Consider the following 23,203-nt stretch of genomic DNA (forward strand, 5'->3'; position numbering starts at 1 on the left):
CACTCCTCTGCCCCTAATATACTTGTAGGGATTAGATTCTATAAATGGCATCCACATTTGGGCGCCAAAACAAAATGAGTGTTCAGTGCTATTCTGTAAATGGCGCTCTGATTTGGGCGCTGTTTATAGAATAGCGCCGGGATCCACATCCAATATTTGTGGTGTGAGGATTTGCACCAACTGAAACCTGGTGTAAATCTTCACACGTAAATTAGACGTGGATGCCCCAAATTCTATAATACTGCACACATCTGACCCGTCCCTGCTGCTCTCACGGCCATGTCCCATTTTCAGCTGTGTACTAGATTTATGCACACATCTTTGTAGAAAAGCGCTTAGCAAGATGCGTGCATAAATCCAAATTGTCAGTTAATGCCAGTAATTGATAGGGCCCGGTTATTGATGATAATTGGCTTGTTACTCAATTAAATTACGCAAGAAAATTGGGTGTGCACCCAATTTGCATGCGCAATTCGTAGCACCATATATCGAATCCAGGGATATTGTGTATATATTTCAACACACATTCTCTTCTATAAATATATCAGGCCTATCTCATGCACTGCTTTAAAAAACAGTTTAGCTTAAATTGGGCTCTCCCTCCAATGGATAGCTGATACAACTTTTTCACATAAGGGGAAATAGGATCTCATGAACCATAACCAACCAATGACTGATCTACTGCATTTTGAGCCATTTGCAAACTCCTTGCCACTTTTCTTTTTTTTTGTAATTTATATAGTTTATTGAAAACACAATATCACAACTGCGTTGTAACATAACTTAACACTCCATTTCTCATAATATTATAACAATGTTTCTCTATATTTTATACATTTTCTCCCTCCCCTCCCTCCTCCCTCTCCCTCCCTCTCTTCCCCCTCCCCCCCCCCTTCTTTTAATCCTCAGGATATTATATCAGCTTCTTCTTATTCCGCATCCTTCAGGAGTCCTTGTAATTGTGTCCATTCTTTTGCTTCAGAATTGTATCTCCCTATTCTTTTGTCTGTTAACTTATCCAACTCAATGAGCTCCCCTAGTTTAATTTTCCAGTCAGTCTTTGTGGGCCCCACTTTACTTTTCCAATGGCGTGCTATACCCGTTTTCGCTGCTGCCAGCCCTATCCGTTTAATTCTTTGTTGCCATTTTTGCCCTCTATGATTTCCCCATCCCAGTAAGCACCATTTTGGTTCATGCGGAAAGGGAATCTCCAGGACCATTGATAATTCTTTCACAATGTCTTTCCAATACTCTTGTATCTGGCCACATTCCCACCATATATGATAGAATGTGCCTTTCCCTTTCCCACACCTCCAGCATTCCGCTGAGGCTCCTGGGTACATTTTATTAATTTTTTCTGGTGTATAGTACCATCTACTTAGTATCTTGTATGCATTTTCTTTGATCAGCACACAAACTGATGTTTTCTTAACTTCGGTACACACCCTCCTCCATTCGGTCTCACTTAATGTCTGTCCCATGTCTTTTTCCCATGCTTCCATAAAAGCATGTTTTCTAAAAGTTTGGCCCCGAAGGTGCCCATATACCTTGGAGATTCCCCTGCCTGACACATCAATTTCTCCCCATAGATTTTCGAATTTCTCATGGTCTACTGGTGGGTGTTTTATCCATTTTTCTGTTATAATAAAGTGTTGGACTTGCATGTATGCGTATTTATCTGTCTCTTGTAAGTCATATTTCTCTTGGAGTTCTTTAAATGCCCTTATGCGACCTCCATCCATTAAATCCCGGAATCTGATCAGTCCCTTCTGAAACCATGTGGAGAAGACCCTCGATTCTTTCCCCGCTGGGAATCCCTCCTCCTGTGTGATCCACGCATATGAGGATCTCTGTTGTGTCCCCCTTAATTTCTTTTTTAAGGTACCCCAAAGAGTTAGTAAATGTGTTATAAACGGGTTTAGAGTCAGTTTCCCATAACTTTGTTCAGGAATGGAGGCCCACAAAAGACCCTCCAAATATCCCTCTCTGACAAACACTTGTTCTAATGTAGTTATGTGTGACAAGTCTACCTTACACCATTCTGCTATTTGTGTGATTTGTCCTGCCCAGTAGTACCATTGCATGTTTGGCATTTCCCTTCCTCCTTCCTGTACTCTTCCCCACATTATCCTCTTGGGTAATCTGGCCGGCTTTCTCCCCCAGGCAAATTTCCCTAATTCTGATTGCATTCTTGTCAACTCTCTGATTGGTACTGGGATGGGTAGTGTCTGAAACAAAAATAGAAGTCTTGGCAGGATATTCATTTTTATTACTGCTATTCGCCCCCACCACGATAGCCATCCTGACCCCCATCTGTTCAGATCCCTCCTCACTGAGCTAAGCAGGGGTTCATAATTCCAAGCATATAGATTCTGTAAATCTTTGGGAATTTTTATTCCTAAATACCGGAAACCTATTTCCGTTATTTTAAAATTGCACCTTTCCTTCAAGTATTTACACTCTGCCTCTGTTATTCTAATTCCCATTATTTCAGATTTATCGTAATTTACTTTAAATCCTGCTTGTCTCCCATATGCTTCAAGTTCCTTAACTATGACAGGTAGAGTGTGCATCGGTTGGCCCACGTAAAATAGAATGTCATCAGCGAATAGTGCTATTTTATGTTCCTTTCCACCTAGTTTTATTCCTTTCACCTCCTTCATGGTTCGAATTCTCTGTGCCAGGGGTTCAATAGATAACGCGAACAATAAGGGTGATAACGGGCATCCCTGACGTGTACCCCTCTGGATATGGAAAATTTCAGAATATCCCCCATTAATCTTTAATCTTGCAGTCGGTGATGCATATAGCCCTTTTATCCATTCTATAAATGGTATTCCCATACCCATTTCCCTCATTACCTCCCATAAATAGTCCCACTCCACTCTATCGAATGCTTTCTCGGCGTCTATTGCTAGCAGCGTCAACGAGTCCCCTCTTCTTTGCGCCCCCCAAATAATATTCAATGTCCGTCTAATGTTGTCAGCAACCTTTCTATTTAATATAAATCCAGATTGATCCGGGTGTATAAGTTGTGGCATTATACGGGCTAGGCGGTCGGCCATGACCTTTGCCAGGATCTTAACATCAATATTTAATAATGATATAGGTCTGTATGATCCACAACATGTTGGGTCCCTTCCTGGTTTTGGTAATACTGTAATGCCCGCTATTTTCATGCTATTAGGTAGCCCATTGCCTCCAAAGTTTACATTTCCAACTCTCACCAATATTGGGGCTAACTCCCTTCCAAATACTTTATAAAATTTCCCCGTGTACCCATCCAAACCCGGTGCCTTGCCTCCTTTTAGCCCCTTAATTACCTCTAATACTTCCTTCAGCGTTATGGCCTTCTCTAACTCTAATTTCTGAGTCTCCGTTACTTTGTGGAGTCCTAGATCTCTTAGTTGACTTTGTATGTCTTCTTTGGTGGCTTTTTCCCCTGGCGCATACAATTTAGAATAATATTGCACAAAGGCTTTCCTAATATCCTTATCTTGATATACCAACCTATCTCCTTGTGTTTTTAGTTTAGTTATTAAGCTCCTTTTCTGTTTTTGTCTTAAACTGCGTGCCAACATAGTCCCCGCTTTGTTACTAAATTCAAAGAATTTTTGTTTCATCAGTGTTCTATGGAATTCCATCGTACTCATCTGTATTTTCCGAAGTTCCCCTCTACATTGTATTAGTTCTTTGAGCGTTTTTGTATCTCCCTGTAATTGGTGTTGTGTTTCTAATTGTGTTAATTTTATCCTGAGTGCCAACTCTGTTGCTTCTCTTTTTTTTTTTTTGTAGGTGCCTTTTGCTATCAGATGCCCTCTAATCACAGCTTTTAGTGCATCCCACAAGGTGCCTTCCGATACATCTCCCCTGTCATTATTTTGGAGGTATTCTATTATCTTCATACGTATATCTTGACAGTCTTTCTCTGCAGCTATCAGAGATTCGTTTAGTCTCCACATCGTTTCCTTTCTCTCTATCTCTATTTTCCCCACCAGTACCCATACTGGTGCGTGGTCTGATATCTGTATATTTTCTATGTCTGAGTCTTTCATGTCCCCCCATATTGCTCTGCTCCCCCAGATCGCATCTATCCTTGAATATGATTTTTGGGCATGAGAGTAAAAAGAATATGTTTTTTGACCTGGGTGTTGTATCCTCCATATATCTACCAGGTCTAAATCCTTCATTAATTGCAGAAGTTTCCCCCTATGTGTTCTTGGTCCTCCTCCTTTCCCCTGTGAATGGTCTAGTCTAGAGGCTGTCATGTTGTAGTCCCCTCCCATGATTATCTGTCCCCTTGCAAATTTACTTAGGCCTAAGCCTAGTTTTGTGAAGAATGTTCCCTGTCCCTCATTTGGTGCATATATATTGATGAATGTGATCAAGTGATTCCCTACCTTTCCTTTAATTGCTAAGCTTCTCCCATCTTCCCCTTTGTATATATCTTCTTGTACAAATCTTAACTGTTCATTTATGTAAATTGCCAGTCCTCCCGTCTTCCCTCCCTTGGGATCCGCCAGCTTAGTTCCCTGCCCCAGTGTTCTATAGCTAATCAAGTGCTCATCACGTCTTTGGATATGGGTTTCCTGAAGCATTATCACATCCCATTTTAATCTTTTCAGTTCTTTAAGGACTATGCTTCTTTTCCCAGGATTATTCAAACCGTTAACATTCCAAGATCCTATCTTTATTCCCCTCCCTCCCCTTTCCCTTCCCTCCCCCCCTCTTTTCCCTACCCCCCCAGTGGGCTCCTGATTTTGGCCCTGGACTCTTCTGGCCAGTGCTACCCTGGAGGAAGTGCATCTGTGCCAGACGGCTGCCCCCATATATTTACCTCATCCGTTCCCTCCCCCTCCCCCATCCCCATTTACATTTCCCTATTCCCCCACACCAAGCATATTACATCAATGAACCAGCACTATGGTTCTCATAGAATATACTACCACAGTTCCCTTTAGTTGACCTCTGGTTCATTTCTCAGTCTTTTCCTCTTATTTCTCCCTCGAATCTGGCCTTGTCCGGGGATCTGTTTTTCTTTTCTCTTCCAACTTTCTGCCATCTTTGAGTTTCCGGGGTCTGTTGTCTTTGTTGTCGTCCTTGTTCTCCTTCTTTATCTTGTGGAATGTCTGTGCAGCCCATGTCCCTCAGGTTTTTCCATGCTCCTTCCACCGTCTGAATTCGCCTCGACTTGGTGCCCACTGTTACCAAAATTCCTCTTGGGTACAGCCATCGGTATCTCAGTCCTGCTTTTTGCAAATACATTGTGATGTCCTTAAGTTCTCTCCGTGCTTGCAGGGTTTTTTTTGCCAAGTCTTGGAAAATTTGTATTTTATTATTTTCCCATGTAATCTCTTTCATGGCCCGAGCTTTGCGCCACACTGCCTCTTTAGTATTATAGTCATGGAAACATGCTATTATATCTCTGGGCCCTTCAGCTCTCTGTGGCCCTAATGTCCGGTGTGCTCTGTCAATTCTATATTTGTCCGGGTTGGCGGAGTCCTCCCTTTCACTCTCCAGATCCATAATGGCTGCACAGATTGCTCTTATTGTTTTGGATGCGTCTTTGTATGACTCTACCTCTGGTACTCCTTTGAATCTCAGGTTGCATCGTCTAGACCTGTTTTCAAGGTCCTCTAGTTGTATTTCCAGAGCTTCTCTGCATTGATTTTCTTTTTTTATTGCCTGCTGCATTTCTTTTATCTCCTCCTCTACACCATCCACTCTCTCCTCAGTCTCCGCCACTCGTTTCCCCATATCTCTCAATTCCTCTCGCAGCTCTCCTATTGCCGCCTGTATCCCTTTTCTTGTATTTACCATTTCCGCTTTTAGTTCTTGGAACCAGCGTGAAACGTCCATTTTTTCTGTCTCCGAGTTTTCGTCTACCATTTCCTCGTGCTCCGGGTCTGATTCGGAAACTCCGTCCGCCATTTTGAAATTTCGCGACGCTACTTTCGCGCCCGCGCTTCTCCCTATTCCAGGGTTTTCCGTGGCGTATTTGAATTTGGCTAGTTTCTTTCGAGCTGCCATTACTTCCGGAGTTTAGATTCCTGCTTGGTGAGGATTTTCGCCGCGTTTTCGGGGAGTTGGAGGCTCCTTTTACTTCTGGCTCTTCAGAGCTCGCTTGTTAGGCAGCCATCCAGTAGCGCTGACGTCACTTCCCCCCTCCTTGCCACTTTTCAGGCAACTGTACATACAGGACATTGCCATAGTCCAGTCATGAGAATGATGTATTGTAAGCCACAGTGAGCCTGCAAAGAGGTGGGAAAATGTGGGATACAAATGCAATTAATAGATAATAAAGGCAGAGGTGTTCGCAGCCAACTGATGCTTATGGAAAAATGAGTTTTCAGTTTCCTTAGATTTGATTAAAGCCAGATGAGATGTCACATAATCATGGTTGACCCAACCATCAGGCAAGACCAGGCAGTCCTGAGAGCTACACAGATTCAAAGAACCATCATGCAGCAAGCGGTCAGCAAAGAACAGCTGCAGTCAAAGCATAACAATAGATCCTGACAGCCACAAAGATTCATCAATGTATACTTTTGCCTACAGGAAGAATGGGCAATTTTCAAATAGCACATTTATCAGGTGAACTGATTTTTGGAAACTGTCCTCATTATTTGTATGTATGTATGTGTGTGTGTGATACGCACTCAGCAAAGTGTAATATATAAAGCATGATATCTTGGAAGGGGGGAGCTTAAGGGTGCCCATTCCCCCTGCATGTAATTACTCTCAGGTGGTGTTTGGAGCTATTCATATAAAGTGGAGTTCATTCAAAAAACTGCAACCAAGTTGTTAATAGGTTGTTGCAGGTTTGACCATATCTCCCCAGTTTTTTGTTTTGTATTTACACCACTTACCTGTAGTATAGCAGATCTGTCACAAAACGTCTAGCCACCTGCCTGGGGCTACCCCACAGCCACTTAGTCTATCCCCAGCACAGCTCAGGTCTGCCTGCACCTGCTGCTTGTGCTCTACACTAGCACCCTCCTCCCACCGACTGGATCACAACTGCCTCTGGGCGAGTCTTCCGCTCTCAAATTATCCCCAGTGATTCCTCGGTTGCTAGGGCCACGCTCCAAGTGGTCCCACAGTGCCTAGAAAGCACTCACAGACCAAACACACAAACCACCAGGATTTTTAGTCAGTCCAGACAAGCAGAAGCAATAAACTAAAAATGTTTATTGTCATGAAAAATTAGGACAATGAACAGAAAAGGTGGAAACACTAAAAGTAACTGAATATGGATCAATTATAAAACTATTTTAACATTTAGTCACTACCTCAATAGTGTCTGGGGAGATCAGGAACATATAGATGTCGCGTCCTGCGTGGCGTCTCGTGCCCATACCTGCGCTCCGGTGGTGGGGAGCGGGAGCACGCGGCCTCCATAGCACCGGAGGACGGTCGGAGAGGTCCCGCGGAGGAGCCGGCGTGACCACGGGCCTGGCAGGTCGGACCGGGATCGGCGGCCGCCGGAGGGAACGCCGGTCTCATAGGAGGGGGCGGTTGGGAGGAGGTTCGCGCCGGGCAACATGGCGGCGCCGGAGCCGACGTCTCCCTCGCGTCAGAGCCAGGAGGCTCTGACGCTCCACCTACGGCGCCCCTGATTGGCGAACCCGGGGGATGACTCCGCCTGTAGGTCGGGCAGAGCCTATCCAGAGACGCTGCTGACTTCCCGGGGCCGGATTGGTGGCTTTGCGTTCTGAGGGCGGGATGGCGCGATATTTAAACTTAGGAACCAAGGAACCTCCTTGCTTCCGGTTCTGTTGCCGATGCAGGACCCGTGCCTTGCTAGCCGCTATCCTAAGACTGTGCTGATATTCTACAGGATTGCTAGCCGCCCTTGCTAGCCGCTATCCTAAGACTGTGCTGATACTCTACAGGATTGCTAGCCGCCCTTGCTAGCCGCTATCCTAAGACTGTGCGGATACTCTACAGGATTGCTAGCCGCCCTTGCTAGCCGCTATCCTAAGACACTGCTGATACTCTACAGGATTGCTAGCCGCCCTTGCTAGCCGCTATCCTAAGACTGTGCTGATATTCTACAGGATTGCTAGCCGCCCTTGCTAGCCGCTATCCTAAGACTGTGCTGATACTCTACAGGATTGCTAGCCGCCCTTGCTAGCCGCTATCCTAAGACTGTGCTGATATTCTACAGGATTGCTAGCCGCCCTCGCTAGCCGCTATCCAAAGACTGTGTGTGTGGACTACTAGCCAGGTCAGTCCGTCAACCCCGTGGTTCCAGCAGTCCTGCTGGCCGCCTGCAGCTGGGGGCTCAACCCTTGGTGAACGGCGGCTGCCGCGGGTGAAGATTCGGGGTTGCACGGCTGTCCTCTGAGGTCCTTTTGGGCCTTGCGGGACCTAAGGGCTCACCAACAAAAGACAAGACAATAGCTGCTCACAGGTTATCAAATATAACTGTTCACAGGGTCTCAGCAGAGATCTTTTCTTTTTCCTCCCTGGCTAAGACTGGGGCAAAAGTCAGTACATCCTTGATGAATTTGAGCTCCTGGCAAATCAGAGCCCAGAACAACAAGTTTTAAAAGTAGATGGCCACATCACTGCAGGTTACCTCATATCTGTGTTAACTAAAGAGGGGACAGTCATTTCTCTGTAACAGCTTTCAACATTAACATGCACCACCTGCTGGCCAAACTAGAGAAATACACTTCAAGAAATAAATGAGTTTTACAGGCTTAAAATCCCACTGTTTTGTCACAGGATCAAATTTAAAATTTGTTGGCTGATTTGCAAGTACAATAAAATATTCCTGTTTATTTAAGGATCTTATTGAACTGGTACCAGCTGAGCCAAGTATTAACTTCTATTTCTGCTAACTTGTTAGCAGTCCTGTCAGGGCCCTTTTACTAAGGCGTGCCGAAAAATGGCCTGTGCTGGTGTAGGCACATGTATTGGATGCGTGCTGGTCCATTTTTCAGCACGCCTGCAAAAAGGCCTTTTTATTTTCCAAAAATGGACGTACAGCAAAATGAAAATCAGCGTGCATCCATTTTGGGCCTGAGGCCTTACGGGCCACCCATTGACTTAGCAGTAAGGTCTCACGTGTTAACGGGGCAATAATTGTTAGCATGTGTACACTGCCGATTACCATCCGGTGAGCGCCATGCGGTAGAAAATAGAAATGATTTTCTGCCGTGCATTTTGGATGCGCGTCAAAATTAGAATTACTGCCCGGGGCATTTGGTAGCCAGACGGTAGTTCTAATGCCTACGCACCTTAGTAAAAGAGCACCTGAAATTGGCAAAACCGAAGATGCCTCGGTTGAAGGGGGGCAGACTCGGGAGTAATGTCAGGAAGTATTTTTTTCCCTCCCGCGGGAGGTGGTGAAGATGAAAATGGTAATGGAATTCAAACGTGCATGGGATAAACACGAAGGAATGGATCCAAGGAATCTTAGTGGAGATTGGGTGGCAACACCGGTAATTAGGAAGGAAAACCAGTGCTGGGCAGACTTCTAAGGTCTGTGCCCTGATCGTGACTGAATATATATGAATAGATATGGAAGGGCTGGACTGTAAATTTTAAGGGGCTTCAAGGTTAACTTCAGAAATTTTAGTACAAGAACAGTGCTGGGCAGACTTGCACGGTCTGTGCCCTGAAAATGAGTTTATCTTGTTGGGCAGACTGGATGGACCGTACAGGTCTTTATCTGCCATCATTTACTATGTTACTATGTTTTGTTTTTCTTGCTCCTAAAGGATGGTTTAATTTATTTTGTTTGGCTGTGCTGTAGACTGCATAGAATGGTACACTGGGTTTCTGTGGGTGTGGGGGGATAATTCTGTAACGTAGGTACTAGCACTTATGAGCAGTTATGCATGTAAATATTTAGAATACTAGCATACACATGTGTGTGTGTGCATACATGTGCACTCAGCACTATTCTGTAATTCCATGCATACCTCTAATAGTGTTTAGTTTGCAGAGTAGTATACACATGGGCGGGAGTACATTTACGCACGTAACTTATAAAACAATAAAAAATATTCAAGCATCTTCGAAAATGCCCCTCTGTGTTACTGATTTGAAATGATTTTTGAGTGGGGTTTTTTTTTTTACTTTGTTACTGGCTGTTGGTAAATTTGCTGACGGTTGGCAATGTTGTCTGTTTATTCAAACATATAAATTTACTAATTAAATTGCCTATTTTCCAAGGAACTTTAAACAATGTTCTTTAAAAAAAAGTAACTATAATGTGTTGGATATAAAGGGGCCTATTTACTAAATTCATTCAAAACCAATCAGCTATGAAATCCCTAAAAAAAAAAAAACTGACCTAAAATGACCCTGTTTCACAGCTCTTTCTTTATATAGAATCACTAATAGATCTCATTTCTTTTGTGAGAGGATGTTGCAGCACAGAGCCCGAGTGAGAAAAGGCCACGTGCATACACACGGAAGAATCAAAGACATGCCTATTTTGGACTATAATGATTTCTCTGACAGGCTCACTGTAGAGCCAAGCACAGATGTCTGAGCGCGTGGCTTCTACCACGAGCGTAATATTTTACTATTTTAATTTATTAGGATTTATTTACTGCTTTTGTGAAGGTGGTGTACAGTAAGAATTGATCAAACATGAGCAATAGGCAATTACAGCAGTAAACGTATTCAAATAACAATACAAAGTACAGCTTGGAGGGGCATTTTCGAACGGGGACGCCCATCTCTGAAGATGTCCCCGTGAAGGGGCGGGGCATCCCATATTATCGAAACAAGATGGGCGTTCATCTTTCGTTTCGATAATATGGTCGGGGACGCCCAAATCTCAACAGATAGATCGACATTAGCTCAGCAGTTTCTTCATCAGTAACAGTGATGTTACCAACCCTTTGACATAAGAGATGGTCGACCTAAATGTTGAGATGGTCAACCTTAGAGATGGAGACCTCGGTTTTCGATGATAATGGGAACCGAGGACGCCCATCTCAAAAATGACCAAATGCAAGCCCTTTGGTTGTGGGAGGAGCCAGCATTCGTAGTGCACTGGGCCCCCTAACATGCCAGGGCACCAACTGGGCACCCTAGGGGGCACAGCAGTGGACTTCACAAATTACTCCCAGGTGCATAGCTACCTCACCTTGGGTGCTGAGCCCCCCAACCCCCCCCAAAACCCACTCCCCACAACTGTACACCACTACCATAGCCCTAAGGGGTGAATGGGGGGCACCTACATGTGGGTACAGTGGGTTTTGGAGGGCTCACATTTACCACCACAAGTGTAACAGGTAGGGGGGGATGGGCCTGGGTCCGCCTGCCTGAAGTGCACTGCACCCACTAAAACCTGCTCCAGGGACCTGCATACTGCTGTAATGGAGCTGGGTATGACATTTGAGGCTGGCATAGAGGCTGGAAAAATGTTTTAATTTTTTTTTTTTTAGGGTGGGAGGGGGTTTGTGACCACTGGGGGAGTAAGGGAAGGTCATCCCCGATTCCCTCTGGTGGTCATCTGGTCAGTTTGGGCACCTTTTCGAGACTTGGTTGTGAAAAAAAATTGGACCAAGTTGGCCAAATGCTCTTCAGGGATGCCCTTCTTTTTTCCATTATTGGCCGAGGATGCCCATCTCTTAACCACGCCCCTGTCCCGTCTTCGGTACTGTGCCGACACGCCCCCTTGAACTTTGGTCGTCCCCACAACGGAAAGCAGTTGAGGACGCCCAAAATTGGCTTTCGATTATGCCGATTTGGGCGATCCTGAGAGAAGAATGCCCATCTCCCGATTTGTGTCGGAAGATGGGCGTCCTCTTTCGATTATGCTGCTGATAGTACACTACTTGTAATGTCAACCCAATGCGTTATAGCACAGAATGCAGCAAGTTAATAGTATGCAATTTTATGTGTAGCAAATCTGTGACAAAAATGGGGGGGGGGGGGGGAGTATGCCGGATGCATGTGTACAAAGTTTCACGGTCAGTGCGGCTTCTTGTACGCATGTCTGAACCAAAATTAAAAGTGCCAATACACATTGGCGACTGTTTTGTCAGAGCCTAAATATGAGCCTTTCAAAAACTGCAGGTGAAATTTTTGAGAGGCTCAGATTTAGGCGCAGAAGAACAGGTGCCGATATGTGCTTTCACTTTCAGTTTTGTTGGGACACCCACAAATTTTTGTTGCTCGCTATCTGCCTTTAAAATTTGTACAGGCTTGCTTTGGCTTGCATAGCAAGACAAAACCAGCAGTTGAATATGAAACATTGACAAGAAATCTCTGCAAAACCTTCTATGCTACCCTGGACCCCTAGGTTGGGTTCAAAAGATAAGTACATATATATAAGTACATAAGTAATGCCATACTGGGAAAAGACCAAGGGTCCATCGAGCCCAGCATCCTGTCTACGACAGCGGCCAATCCAGGCCAAGGGCACCTGGCAAGCTTCCCAAATGCACAAACATTCTATACAATCAAGCCATTGTGACATCACTAATGAGGTTGGCTCTTATTGGTGGAATGAGCCACTATGACATCACAATAGGTTAAATCACTGCTCTATGTAATAAAAGTGAGCCAAGTAGAGGACATAAGTACATAAGTTATGCCACACTGGGAAAAGACCAAGTGTCCATCGAGCCCAGCATCCTGTCCACGACAGCGGCCAATCCAGGCCAAGGGCACCTGGCAAGCTTCCCAAACGTACAAACATTCTATACATGTTATTCCTGGAATAAAAGAGATTTATAGGAAGGGAGAATACATCAAGGGATAAAGGTAAAATGTTTTGTCTCAAGTGCATTACTTCTGTTTCTTTTATTAGGTATCAAGTGATCAGTACGCCAACTGATTTCTTCATGGTGATGGAATATGTATCCGGCGGTGAACTATTTGACTATATCTGCAAAAATGGGCGGGTGAGAGTGCACGAAGCTTAATAATAACAACTTAGATTTTATTTGTATTTCTTGAGGGGGAAGAGGGTGGGGGGAAGAGGGATAAACTGGTCAGTAGCTTTCTTTGTAAAAGATTTCTTATCATAGATGAAGGAGAAGATCTTTTGGGAGCGGGGGAGTAGCCTAATGGTTAGTGCAGTGAGCTGAGAATCTGGGCAAGTCACTTGTGGACAGATGATCAAAAGCAAACTCCGGCGCTAGAGGCTGTTAGCGCCATACTAGCGCCGGCATTTGCTACCGCCCCATGATCAGAGCCCTCGCGCTCGAGGGCTGTTTGTGCAAGTAGCATGCAAATGCATGCTCAACAGGGCTTGGCACATTCATCGCCATTGATCAGCGTTCAGTGCGCCAAAATTTGGGTCGCTGGCCGCGGCAAATCCTACACTAGCTCCGAGCTGGCGTTAGGGTTTGCAGATCATTGGAGAGGAATGGTGAGCCCTGTCCAGCATGCAGTTGCATGCTGGCAGGCCCCTGTTCCCCCCCAAAGCAAACCTGCCAACAGGGGGCGGGAGGTCCAGTGGACCTCTGGTCCCCACCCCCCCGACGACCCCCCCCCCCCCCAGGTTCAGGGAGGGCTGGAGACCCCCAAACCCCTAGAAAATGGTCCCTGGTGGCCAACCCCCCCCCCCCCCCCCCAGCGAGCGACAGGGGGGCTGGAGGTCTGGCGGACCTCCAGCCCACCCCAAATCCCCCCCCCCCCCCCCCAGAGTTGTCTGCCGAATCCCTGGTGGTCCAGCATGATAAAGAACCCCCTCCCGACCCCCCTACCTTGGTTGGAGGAGGGAGGTAGCCTGCCTCCCTCCTCTTCCTTGGGTTGACGATGCAGCAAAATGGCGGTGCCCAGCACCAGCCCAGTTCATCCTGGGGTGCTAGGCGGGGCTACAGACCATATAAGGGAGCAATTTTATATGTTCTGTAGCCCCACCCAGCGCATCCCAGGATGCACTTGGCAGGGCTGGGCACCACCATTTTGTTGCGTCGTCAACCCAAGGAAGAGGAGGGACGCAGGCTACCTTCCTCCTCCAGCTAAGGTAGGGGGGTCGTGAGGGGGTTCTTTTTGATGCTGGACTACCAGCGATTTGGCAGGGGGCTCGCTGGGAGGGGGGGTCTGGCTGGTGGCCACTGGACCACCAGGGACCATTTTCTGGGGGTTTGGGGGGGGCTGGAGACCCACCGGATCTCCAGCTCTCCCTGAACCTGGGGGGATGGGATCGTCGGGGGGACCGGAGGTCCACCGGACATCCAGCCCCCGTTGCTCAGGGCAGGGGTAGTCAGGGCCTGGTGGTCCCATGGACCTCCAGCCCCTGTGTTTGACAGGTTTGGGCTTTCGATAGCCCATATCTGTCAAACAAGTAAATTCGCCCACACTTCTACCCCATGATCAGAGATAATTGTGCTGCTTAAATTTGCATGCATTATCTCTGATAATAGGTGTAATAGCGCCCTGCGCTGTTCCAGCGCTATTTTAGAGCACTGTATAGAACAGCGCTCTGCTTTTGATCATCTGCCTGCTAGGGGGCCTTTTACAAAGGTGCATTAGCATTTTTAGCTCACGCTAAACACTAGAGATGCCCATAGGAATATATACAATTACAATTAGCTCATTTATAGCCCGTTCATACCGAAAAAAATATAGGGCATCTTTTACGAAGGCGCGCTCACGTTTTTAGTACTCGCTAAAATTGTGGGCGCTTTAAACGCTAGAGACATCCATAGGAATGCATTGGCGTCTCTAACGTTTAGCGCACCCACAATTTTAGCACGCGCTAAAAACATGAGCGTGCCTTAGTAAAAGACCCTCATAGTTCATAATGGGTTACAGCCAAGATACTAGATTAATAAAACAAATCTAGGATGTAACAGTAAATAATCGTATGACAGTATACATTTCACTATAATTACTTCTTTAGAACATATTTATAAAACAACAATGTCTTTAAATTCTTCTTAAAAGTGTTATAACTAGGCATACAACTTAGAATAGATGACAAAACCAGCCATAGAGAAAGCATGATAAGAAAACAGTCTAGTCAACATTTTCTTTGAAATAATTCCCCGAGGGCTAGGGGAGGAGAAAAAAGATTATTTGCAAATATTATATTTTAAAATTGAGTGTGTGTTACATACTAAAGAAAGCATATATCGAGGGGTAAGGCCAAAAACAATCTTATACAATAAGCACCCTAATTTCAAAAGTACCCTAGGTTCAACTGGAAGCCATTGCATCTTAGCGAAAAAAGGAGTAACGTGATCGTATTTTTTTTTAGAGAGAAAATCAAACGCACAGCCACATTTTCAATAGTTTGGATTTTTCTGAGGATCTGTTTTGACAAACCTAGCTAGATAACATTGCAATAATACAGTCTGCTGAGAATAAGAGACTGTACCACCAATCCAAACAAATCTTCTGGCAAATCTTTTCTAATACTCCTCAGTTTTCTTATCATATGGAAAGAGCTACCTACTAAGGAATTAACCTGATTTTCCATACTTAAATTCTGCTCTAACAGAACACCCAGGATCTTAACTAGAGGCGTATCTGGACTTCGGCGGGAGGGGGGGCCAGAGCCAGAGTGAGGGGGCACATTTTAGCCCCCCCCACCCCGGCGCCGCCGACCCCCCCCCCCCCCACCATTGCCGGACCCCCCCCTCCCCCCGCTGCCAACTGACCCCCTCCTGCCAACGACCCTCTCCACCCCCCTCCCGCCGCCAGCCCGCCCCCCCGCCACCGTCGCCTACCTTTGCTGGCAGGGGACCCCAACCCCTGCCAGCCGAGGTCCTTCTGTTGCAAAGCTGGCGGGGGACCCAACCCCCGCCAGCCAAGGTCCTCTCTTCCGTTGCAGCAAAGCTTCCTTCAATTTCAAATTCTGAGTTTGACGTCGTGCAGGACGTCAGACTCAGAACAGGAAGCTTTGCTGCAACGGAAGAGAGGACCTCGGCTGGCAGGGGTTGGGGTCCCCGCCAGCAAAGATAGCTGACGGCGGGTTGGCGGCGGGAGGGGGGGTGGAGAGGGTCGTCGGCAGGGGGGTCCAGGGCCGAATCTATGGGGGCCCAGGCCCCCGTGGCCCCACGCAGATACGCCCCTGATCTTAACTGAGCATTCTAGGGAGTAAAAATCACCATCAATATTGAATTTTAAATCCAGATTTAAATGGGTGTCTCTAACGTTTAGCACACGCTTATTTTCAGCGTGGGCTAAAAATGCTAGAGCGCCTTTGTAAAAGGGGCCCTAAACCCTCTATTGCCCCAGGTACAATACTTAGATTGTGAGCCCCCTAGGGACAGAGAAAGTACCTGCATATAATAATTGTAAGCTGCTTTGATTGTGTCATAGAAAGATAATATTTCAAATTACCCTTGGCTCTTAATGTTACCAGGGATTTTAGGGGTTTTTTTTAAACTAAAGCTTAGCTTGAGTTAACTGCAGCAGGGACCGTTTTATTCCTGTGGGCACTGCTGCATATAACTCGAGCTAAGCTTTAGTAAAAGACCCCCTTAGAGTGCTGGGGTTGGTTGTACTAATGTCTTATATATTTTTACTTTATAACATAACTTGTCATAATGAACTTCTCTTTCAGCATCTTCTTTACTGTGTCAGCATACAAAACATGCCAGAGTAAAATAGAGCTTTGCAGTATTTTTCTTCTCTATCACGTCTGTGGCCGTGACCCCTCTAAGACTCACCATATTTCCGGCGGTCAGCTTCTGAGCTGGCTCCTGTCTGTTCTTCCTGAGTTAGTTCTGTCTCTGTCTCTGTGTGCTGGCTGCATTGGATTGTCTGTGTGCTGTTTCCCGTTCCAGACTTCAGCCCAGTCCAGTCCAGATCTTCCAGACTGCCAGACTGGCTCTTTCTGTTTGAACCTACTCAGCACCCATAGTTTCCTGGTGATTGCTGCAGCTGAGCCTCAGCTGCTGCTGGGCTTATTAGCTAGTTTGAAACCTTTCTGCTTTGCCTTTGCATTGCGCCTAAGGCCCTGGTTTGTTGGTGCTTGCTGCACTTCTGCCTAGTCCAGTTTGTAGTCTGTATTCTTGCCAGATTCTAGTTAGTCTTTGTTTTGCTTCTTGTACTGTAGTGCTTGTTTTCCTGTCTTGTTTCTTGGTTGTATGTCTTTGTCTAGTTCTAGGTTTATCTGTGTTTGTTCCCTGTTTCAGTGGCTGCTCACAGCTTTCAGTCCTGTCCTTTAGCTTATCCTTTCCCTGCCTTGCTGCCCCTGTATATTCCTTTCCCCTTTGACCCTAAGTCCCTGTGCAGCCTAGTTGGGATCCTGTTCCTGCCCTGTCCTATAAGCCCTGCCGGCCACCTGCACTCAGGGGCTCAACTCCTGAGGAACGGTGGTCAAGTGCAGGTGAAGTCTAGCTGGCCCTGTCAGAGGTCTGCCTTATCCCTGTGTGGGGTGGTTTTGCCTGCCACTGCCGCTCCTCGGCAGTGGCCCAAGGGCTCACAAACCCAGTTTCCAACTTTGAAAACGTGACATTCTCATATTTTACCTTAAAGAAGGTCCAGGTATATGGGGATGACTTCGGGCTCCTTTTACTAAAACGGCGGCAAGCTCGCTATTTAGGAAGTACCGCCGGGCTAACCCACAGCCCGGCGGTACTTCCCACTCCTACCTCGTCGTCATTTCCGGCGCTACACAAATTTCTAGCACCAGATACTACCCGGCGGTAATGGACAGAGCCGCGCACTGTCCGGTTACTGTTGGGTTAGCGCGGGAGCCCTTATCGCCACCTCAATGAAGGAAAGCGAGAGCGGCCCATTTACCAGCCACTGTAAAAGGGGGCCTTGGTTTGCATGTAAAACACGCAGCAACGCCAATGCAGGACCCCTTTTGCCGCAGCTTGGCGAAAGGGGGCCTTTTTTCTTAGTGTAATCCAGGTTTCTTGTGGGAGGTTGTGTCTGCTCTCCTAAAAAAACTGAAATAAGGCGATGCTGAAAATTTCACCTCATTTAAATGGTCCTTTTACCAAGCCTCGCTAGCATTTTTAGCTCACAGTAAAAACAATTAGCTGGCCGTAAACGTTGAGACACTCATTATATTCCCATGGGCGTCTCAGTGTTTACCGCCAGCTGATTTTTACCGCGAGCTAAAAACGCTAGTGAGCCTTTATAAAAGGCCCCCTAAGCAATTATATCTGTTAGGGAGCTTATGATCCAAAGCTTGACTTCAGGTGTTTCTATATATATAAGGGAAAATATTTTGGAATTGTTCACAGGGGAAGAATAGCTGGGTGAAGTTGGAGCCAAAATGAAACGAGCATTTGGGGAACAATTCTGTAACTAGGTGCCTTGGTGGAGCCTATTGTAAAATGGAACATAGGTGACGACTTCCCTTTATAGAACACTAGTATAATTTGAAAAATACATGCCTGTAACTTAGGGCCTTGTTTACTAAGGTGTGTTAGCATTTTTAACGTGCCTACAATTAGTGCTCGTTAACTGTGTAGGCGCCTATAGGGATATTGTAGGCGCGCATACAGTTAACGCATTTACATGGTTAACGCACGTTAAAAGATGCTAATGCGCCTATAACGCTGCTTATTAAACAGGGCCCTTAGGCATGAACACCTCTGCCAGCCATAGAACTGGCATAAGAATGTGTGCCTAGGGATCAGAGGTTCATGCGTAACTCTACACTCTGTCCATGCTCTGCCTACGCCTACCTGTAAGACTAGTGCGTATATACAGAATAGAGCTTAGGTGAAATTTTCGCATATATGTATTTAATTGCTCATATCAGTGGCGTAGCTAGGTAGGGCCCATGGGGGCCTGGGCCCCCCCAAATTTGTTCTGGGCCCCTGGTTGGCTGGCGGGTCCACAACCCCTGCCAGCTGAAAACTTCATCCAGCGCTGGTCTGTGGTGGCGGCTGCGCTGCATTGCCTGCCCTGCTCTCTCTTCCCCTCACGTCAGGAATACTCCTTTTAGTGAAATTCAGTTTCGCTAAAAGGAATGTGCCCATTCTGAGAGGAAGAGAGAGCAGGGCAGGCAATGCGGCGGTGCCGGAGACCAGCGCAGGACAAAGTCTTCAGGTGGCGGGGGTTGGGGACCTCTGCCAGCCAAGATGTTACTGTGGCGGCAGTAGGCGTTGGAGAGGGGGCGGAGGAAGAACGACAAACAAAATGTGCCCCCCACCTTGGTCTCTGGCCCCCTCCCACTTCGAAGTCTGGCTAATCCCTTAGCTCATATGTGCATATACGCCTTTGTTCTAATGGTTAATATGCATTATCAGCACTTTTTTAGAATTCTCTTCGCTCCTTGTTCTGTTCTACCTGTTGCCAAGAGCTTGTGCATTAATGGTGAACATGTGCTCTAATATTCTGCTCTAAAATGTAGCACTTATTACAACTTGAACTAGGCCCAAGTTAGTTTTTGACTGATTGGCGACCTCACGATTATCTGTAATAATATCCAAGCTTGGGTTTATTTCACAAACCCCCATGTGTTGAAATTCAGTTTATCCTTCTGCATGTCTAATTCATTTTATTTCACTGCAAACATTGCATTGAGTACTGTTTCAGCCTGCTCCATAAGAACACGTCACCTTGTGCATTTGAAGGTCGACGAGCCAGAGGCCCGGCGCCTTTTCCAGCAGATCCTTTCAGCTGTGGATTACTGTCACAGGCACATGGTAGTGCATCGAGATCTGAAACCGGAGAATGTGCTGCTGGATGCCCATATGAATGCCAAGATAGCTGATTTTGGTATGTGACTCCAGAAGCATTCCAGGAATGCAGCCAGCTAAAGGGTATCGGTATAATGTTTCCGCACCTCGACAAAGCCAGAACAAGTATTTATGACTTAAATTTTCCTGTATCTCCTCAAGGAATTTACAGTGGCTGGTAAACGTTTTCACAAATGTTTATAGTTTTCATGTTCTGCTGTCTTAAAAAGTACAGTTCAGATAGACAGTTCAGAATATATTGGAGTTTGTTTCACAGATCAATGCAATTTACTCTGTAACTTTCAACAGGAGAACATAGTTGGAGAAATATTCAACAAGTAGTTATGCAATCAAGATGATTTGGTTTCTTATTCTTAGGTTTCCATGCCCTTTGTCATAGCAAATCCAGATTAGCTCTGTTTACAAAAATTGTCTTAAAGTCTGGTAAAATTGAAGAGCATAGTTGTTGAGCTGATTCAGATACTCCTGACTTTCTTATTCTTATTTATTTTGTGAATATTTCTATAATCTCTATATATAAAAGGCACTACCAACGTTCTAAATGAAGCCTCCAGCCGGAAGTGTGAAGGGGGAGAGATATCTGGTTTCCCCATGAGTGTCTGCCCCGCCCTCGCTCTCTCTGTAACACAAACAGTGAAGGAAAACACAGCAAAGCACGGAAATCAAATCGCTCTCTCTGTAACAGTGAAGGACTCAGAGGGGGGAGGGGAGAGAGGGCAGAAGCCCTCACTATCTCTGTAACACAAACACAGCACAGCAGGAAACTTAACACTGAAGGACTCGACTCCGAGGGGGGAGGGGACAGACAGCACAGGGGAAGGGAGAGAGGGCAGGGACACACACACTCCCACATGCACACAGAACAAAACCTTGCTAGCCCCCCGTTTCATTTGCATCAGAAACGGGGCTTTTTTACTAGTTTAATATAATTTACATGGAAATACTTTTAAAACAAATAGGAGGAGATATTTTTTTCACTCAGTGAATAGTCAAGCTCTGGAACTCTTTGCTGGAGGATGTTGTAACAGCTGTTAGCGTATCTGGGTTTAAAAAAGGTTTGGACAATTTCCTGAAGGAAAAGTCCATAATCTGCTATTGATTTAGACATGGGGAAGCCACTGCTTGCCTTGGGATCGATAGCATGGAATATTGCTACTATTTGGGTTTCTTCCAGGTACTTGTGACCTGTATTGGCCACTGTTAGAAACAGGATACTGGGCTAGATGGACCATTGGTCTGATCGAATATGGCTATTCTTATGTTCTTATTTAATTTGAGCACTTACATTTCACTTAACAAAAAGTAGTTCAAGGCGGATAACATCACAATCAATTTTACAAACATTTTCAAAGTTCAGACAAACAAACCTCCCTCTAAAAACAATTAAAAAAACATGTACTCAGTAAATCTCTGTCGATACATAAAAATTTCCAAAATAAACCTGTTTTCACAGATTGCCTAAAAATCTCAGAATTCGATATAACTCTAATATTCATTTGAAAGGAGTTCCAGAGTTCTGTCACATTAAAAGAGTTAAATATGTTAGGCAGATCCGTGAAACAGACTCTTACTTGAATTTATTTTGAGTTGTACTTTTGAGTAAGCAGAAAATGTACAAGAGTGTGAGGACTTTTACAAGACACTGGCCCCCTAATTCTATAAAGCTGTGCACCCAAATACGCAACTAGCACTAAAATTTGCACATGCAAGTTATAGACTAAGGTAAGTTGCATGTGTAACTTAATTTAATAATGAGACAATAATTGGTGTTAAGGAACAATAACAGGCTATAATTGTCCTTAATTGGTGCTTAATTGGCTACTTGGATTCTGTATAGTGCGACCGAAATTACATGTGCAAATCTGGTCATATATTCTGGATTTGCGCATGCAATTTAATTACTTAAGTCATTCAGCACCGAAAATTGCTACTTAACAGGCAATTATTGACACCAATTGGCATTAATTAGAATTTATGCACACAACTTACTAGGCATATTCTGTAAAATGGTGAGCGTAAATTGTAATGCGCACTGCCAAAAGGGGGGAATAGCCATGGGCGTGGAGTGGGGGCTTTGGGCGTTTTGAAAATCTGTCTGCAGGGTTATAGAATACACCTGCTCCACATCTAATTTAGGCGCTGATATTTACACCAAATTTTACTTGTCGGAAATGCACGCAGCTAGAGAAGCATATTCTGTAAACCCCGCTAAGCATATTCTGTAAACCGTGCCTAGATTTAGGCGTTTGTTTACAGAATGCACCTAGGCGGAAATATTTTTGGTGCCATATATAGTCCAATGCGTGTAACTGCTCTTGGTCAGTTTTTTGTAAGTTGTGTGCTCAAATTCCAGAGTCAGGCAGACTTTAATAGTATCGTTTGTATTTGAACAGGATTTAAATTCAGTAATAAAGCTATACTTTAAGAATTCTTTAAAAACATTTTGTGGTTATAGAATATGGATTTTTCCTGATATGACAAAAACAACGCAAGACAGAAGGAAGCTGTTTCTTGCTCTCAGGGAAGAGACGAGGGCGTTAGGAGCAACATTATATTGGCATATCCATGTAAATGCCTAATTTGGTTCTTGAGCAATAAATATGTCTTCTTTGAACCAGAACAACTGATCTCTAGTGGGATTTTGGGACACAACACTAAGGGTCAGTCAGATAGTCCCAGGAGAAGAGAGCCCTTTTTTTCCCCCCTTCTCTTGTCAATTTGTAAATAGGGATTGGCTCATGCACTGCAAGGAAAGAAGAAAAAGAAAAAAGAATTCCACCAGATGCAGGGATTGGCGACATATTACCATGGTGGTGTGTGCTGTTTTTTTTTCTGTCTGCACACACATCTTTAACGCTGCAGCGGTTTGTATGCCATTAGCTTATTGTGTCAGGAGTAAAGTATTTTCAGCACATGCATACTGTGTTAGGATGTGTACCTGTGGACCAGAACCTCCTTTGTTCTCTCTGTCCTTGAAATGTAAAAGTATCAGTGTCGAAATTAATAACTACAGGTCTCACTTGCAGGGTTATCAAATATGATGTCAGATGGGGAATTTCTGCGAACCAGCTGTGGGTCACCCAACTATGCTGCTCCTGAAGTTATCTCGGGCAGGTAAGGTTTACCAAATTGTCATCCTATAAGGGACCCTTTTACAAAGCTGCAGTAGAAAGCAGCCTTAGTGCACCCTTAGTGGGTCTTTCCCGCACGCTAAGGTCATTTTTACCACTGCTGGAAAATGGCTGATTTTCCATTTTCAGAAATGTCCGTTTTAATCCTACCCTCTGTTTTCTGCCAATTAACCAATTCCTAATCCATAGTAACATAGTAGATGACGACAGATAAAGACCTGTACGGTCCATCCAGTCTGCCCAACAAGATAAACTCATTGTATGTGACATAGGCGCCGACTCCTTGGGTGCTTGAGCACCCCCAATATTTCACCCACCGGAAGTTCGTTCCCTCCCTCCGAGTTCCAGGGTCGTCGTCCCTCCCTCCCTCCAAGTTCCAGGGTCGTCGTCCCTCCCTCCTTTCAAGTTCCAGGCTCCCTCCCTCCGAATTTTAAAAGTAATCTTGACTTACCTCGTCGGGGTTACAGCGGCCGG

The 23,203-nt window shown here is 45.3% G+C and overlaps 1 protein-coding gene across 1 annotated transcript in view; it reads left to right on the plus strand.

Annotated features, from left to right (window-relative positions):
- Nucleotides 1-23,203, plus strand: part of PRKAA2 (protein kinase AMP-activated catalytic subunit alpha 2) — a 67,877-nt gene that overhangs the window by 13,860 nt on the left and 30,814 nt on the right. The window contains 3 exon segments of the mRNA XM_030206429.1: nt 12,785-12,878; nt 19,473-19,617; nt 22,625-22,712. Of these exon segments, the coding sequence (XP_030062289.1) occupies nt 12,785-12,878; nt 19,473-19,617; nt 22,625-22,712 (327 nt within the window).

This window comes from Microcaecilia unicolor, chromosome 6 (assembly GCF_901765095.1).
Source record: "Microcaecilia unicolor chromosome 6, aMicUni1.1, whole genome shotgun sequence".
NCBI lineage: Eukaryota > Metazoa > Chordata > Amphibia > Gymnophiona > Siphonopidae > Microcaecilia > Microcaecilia unicolor.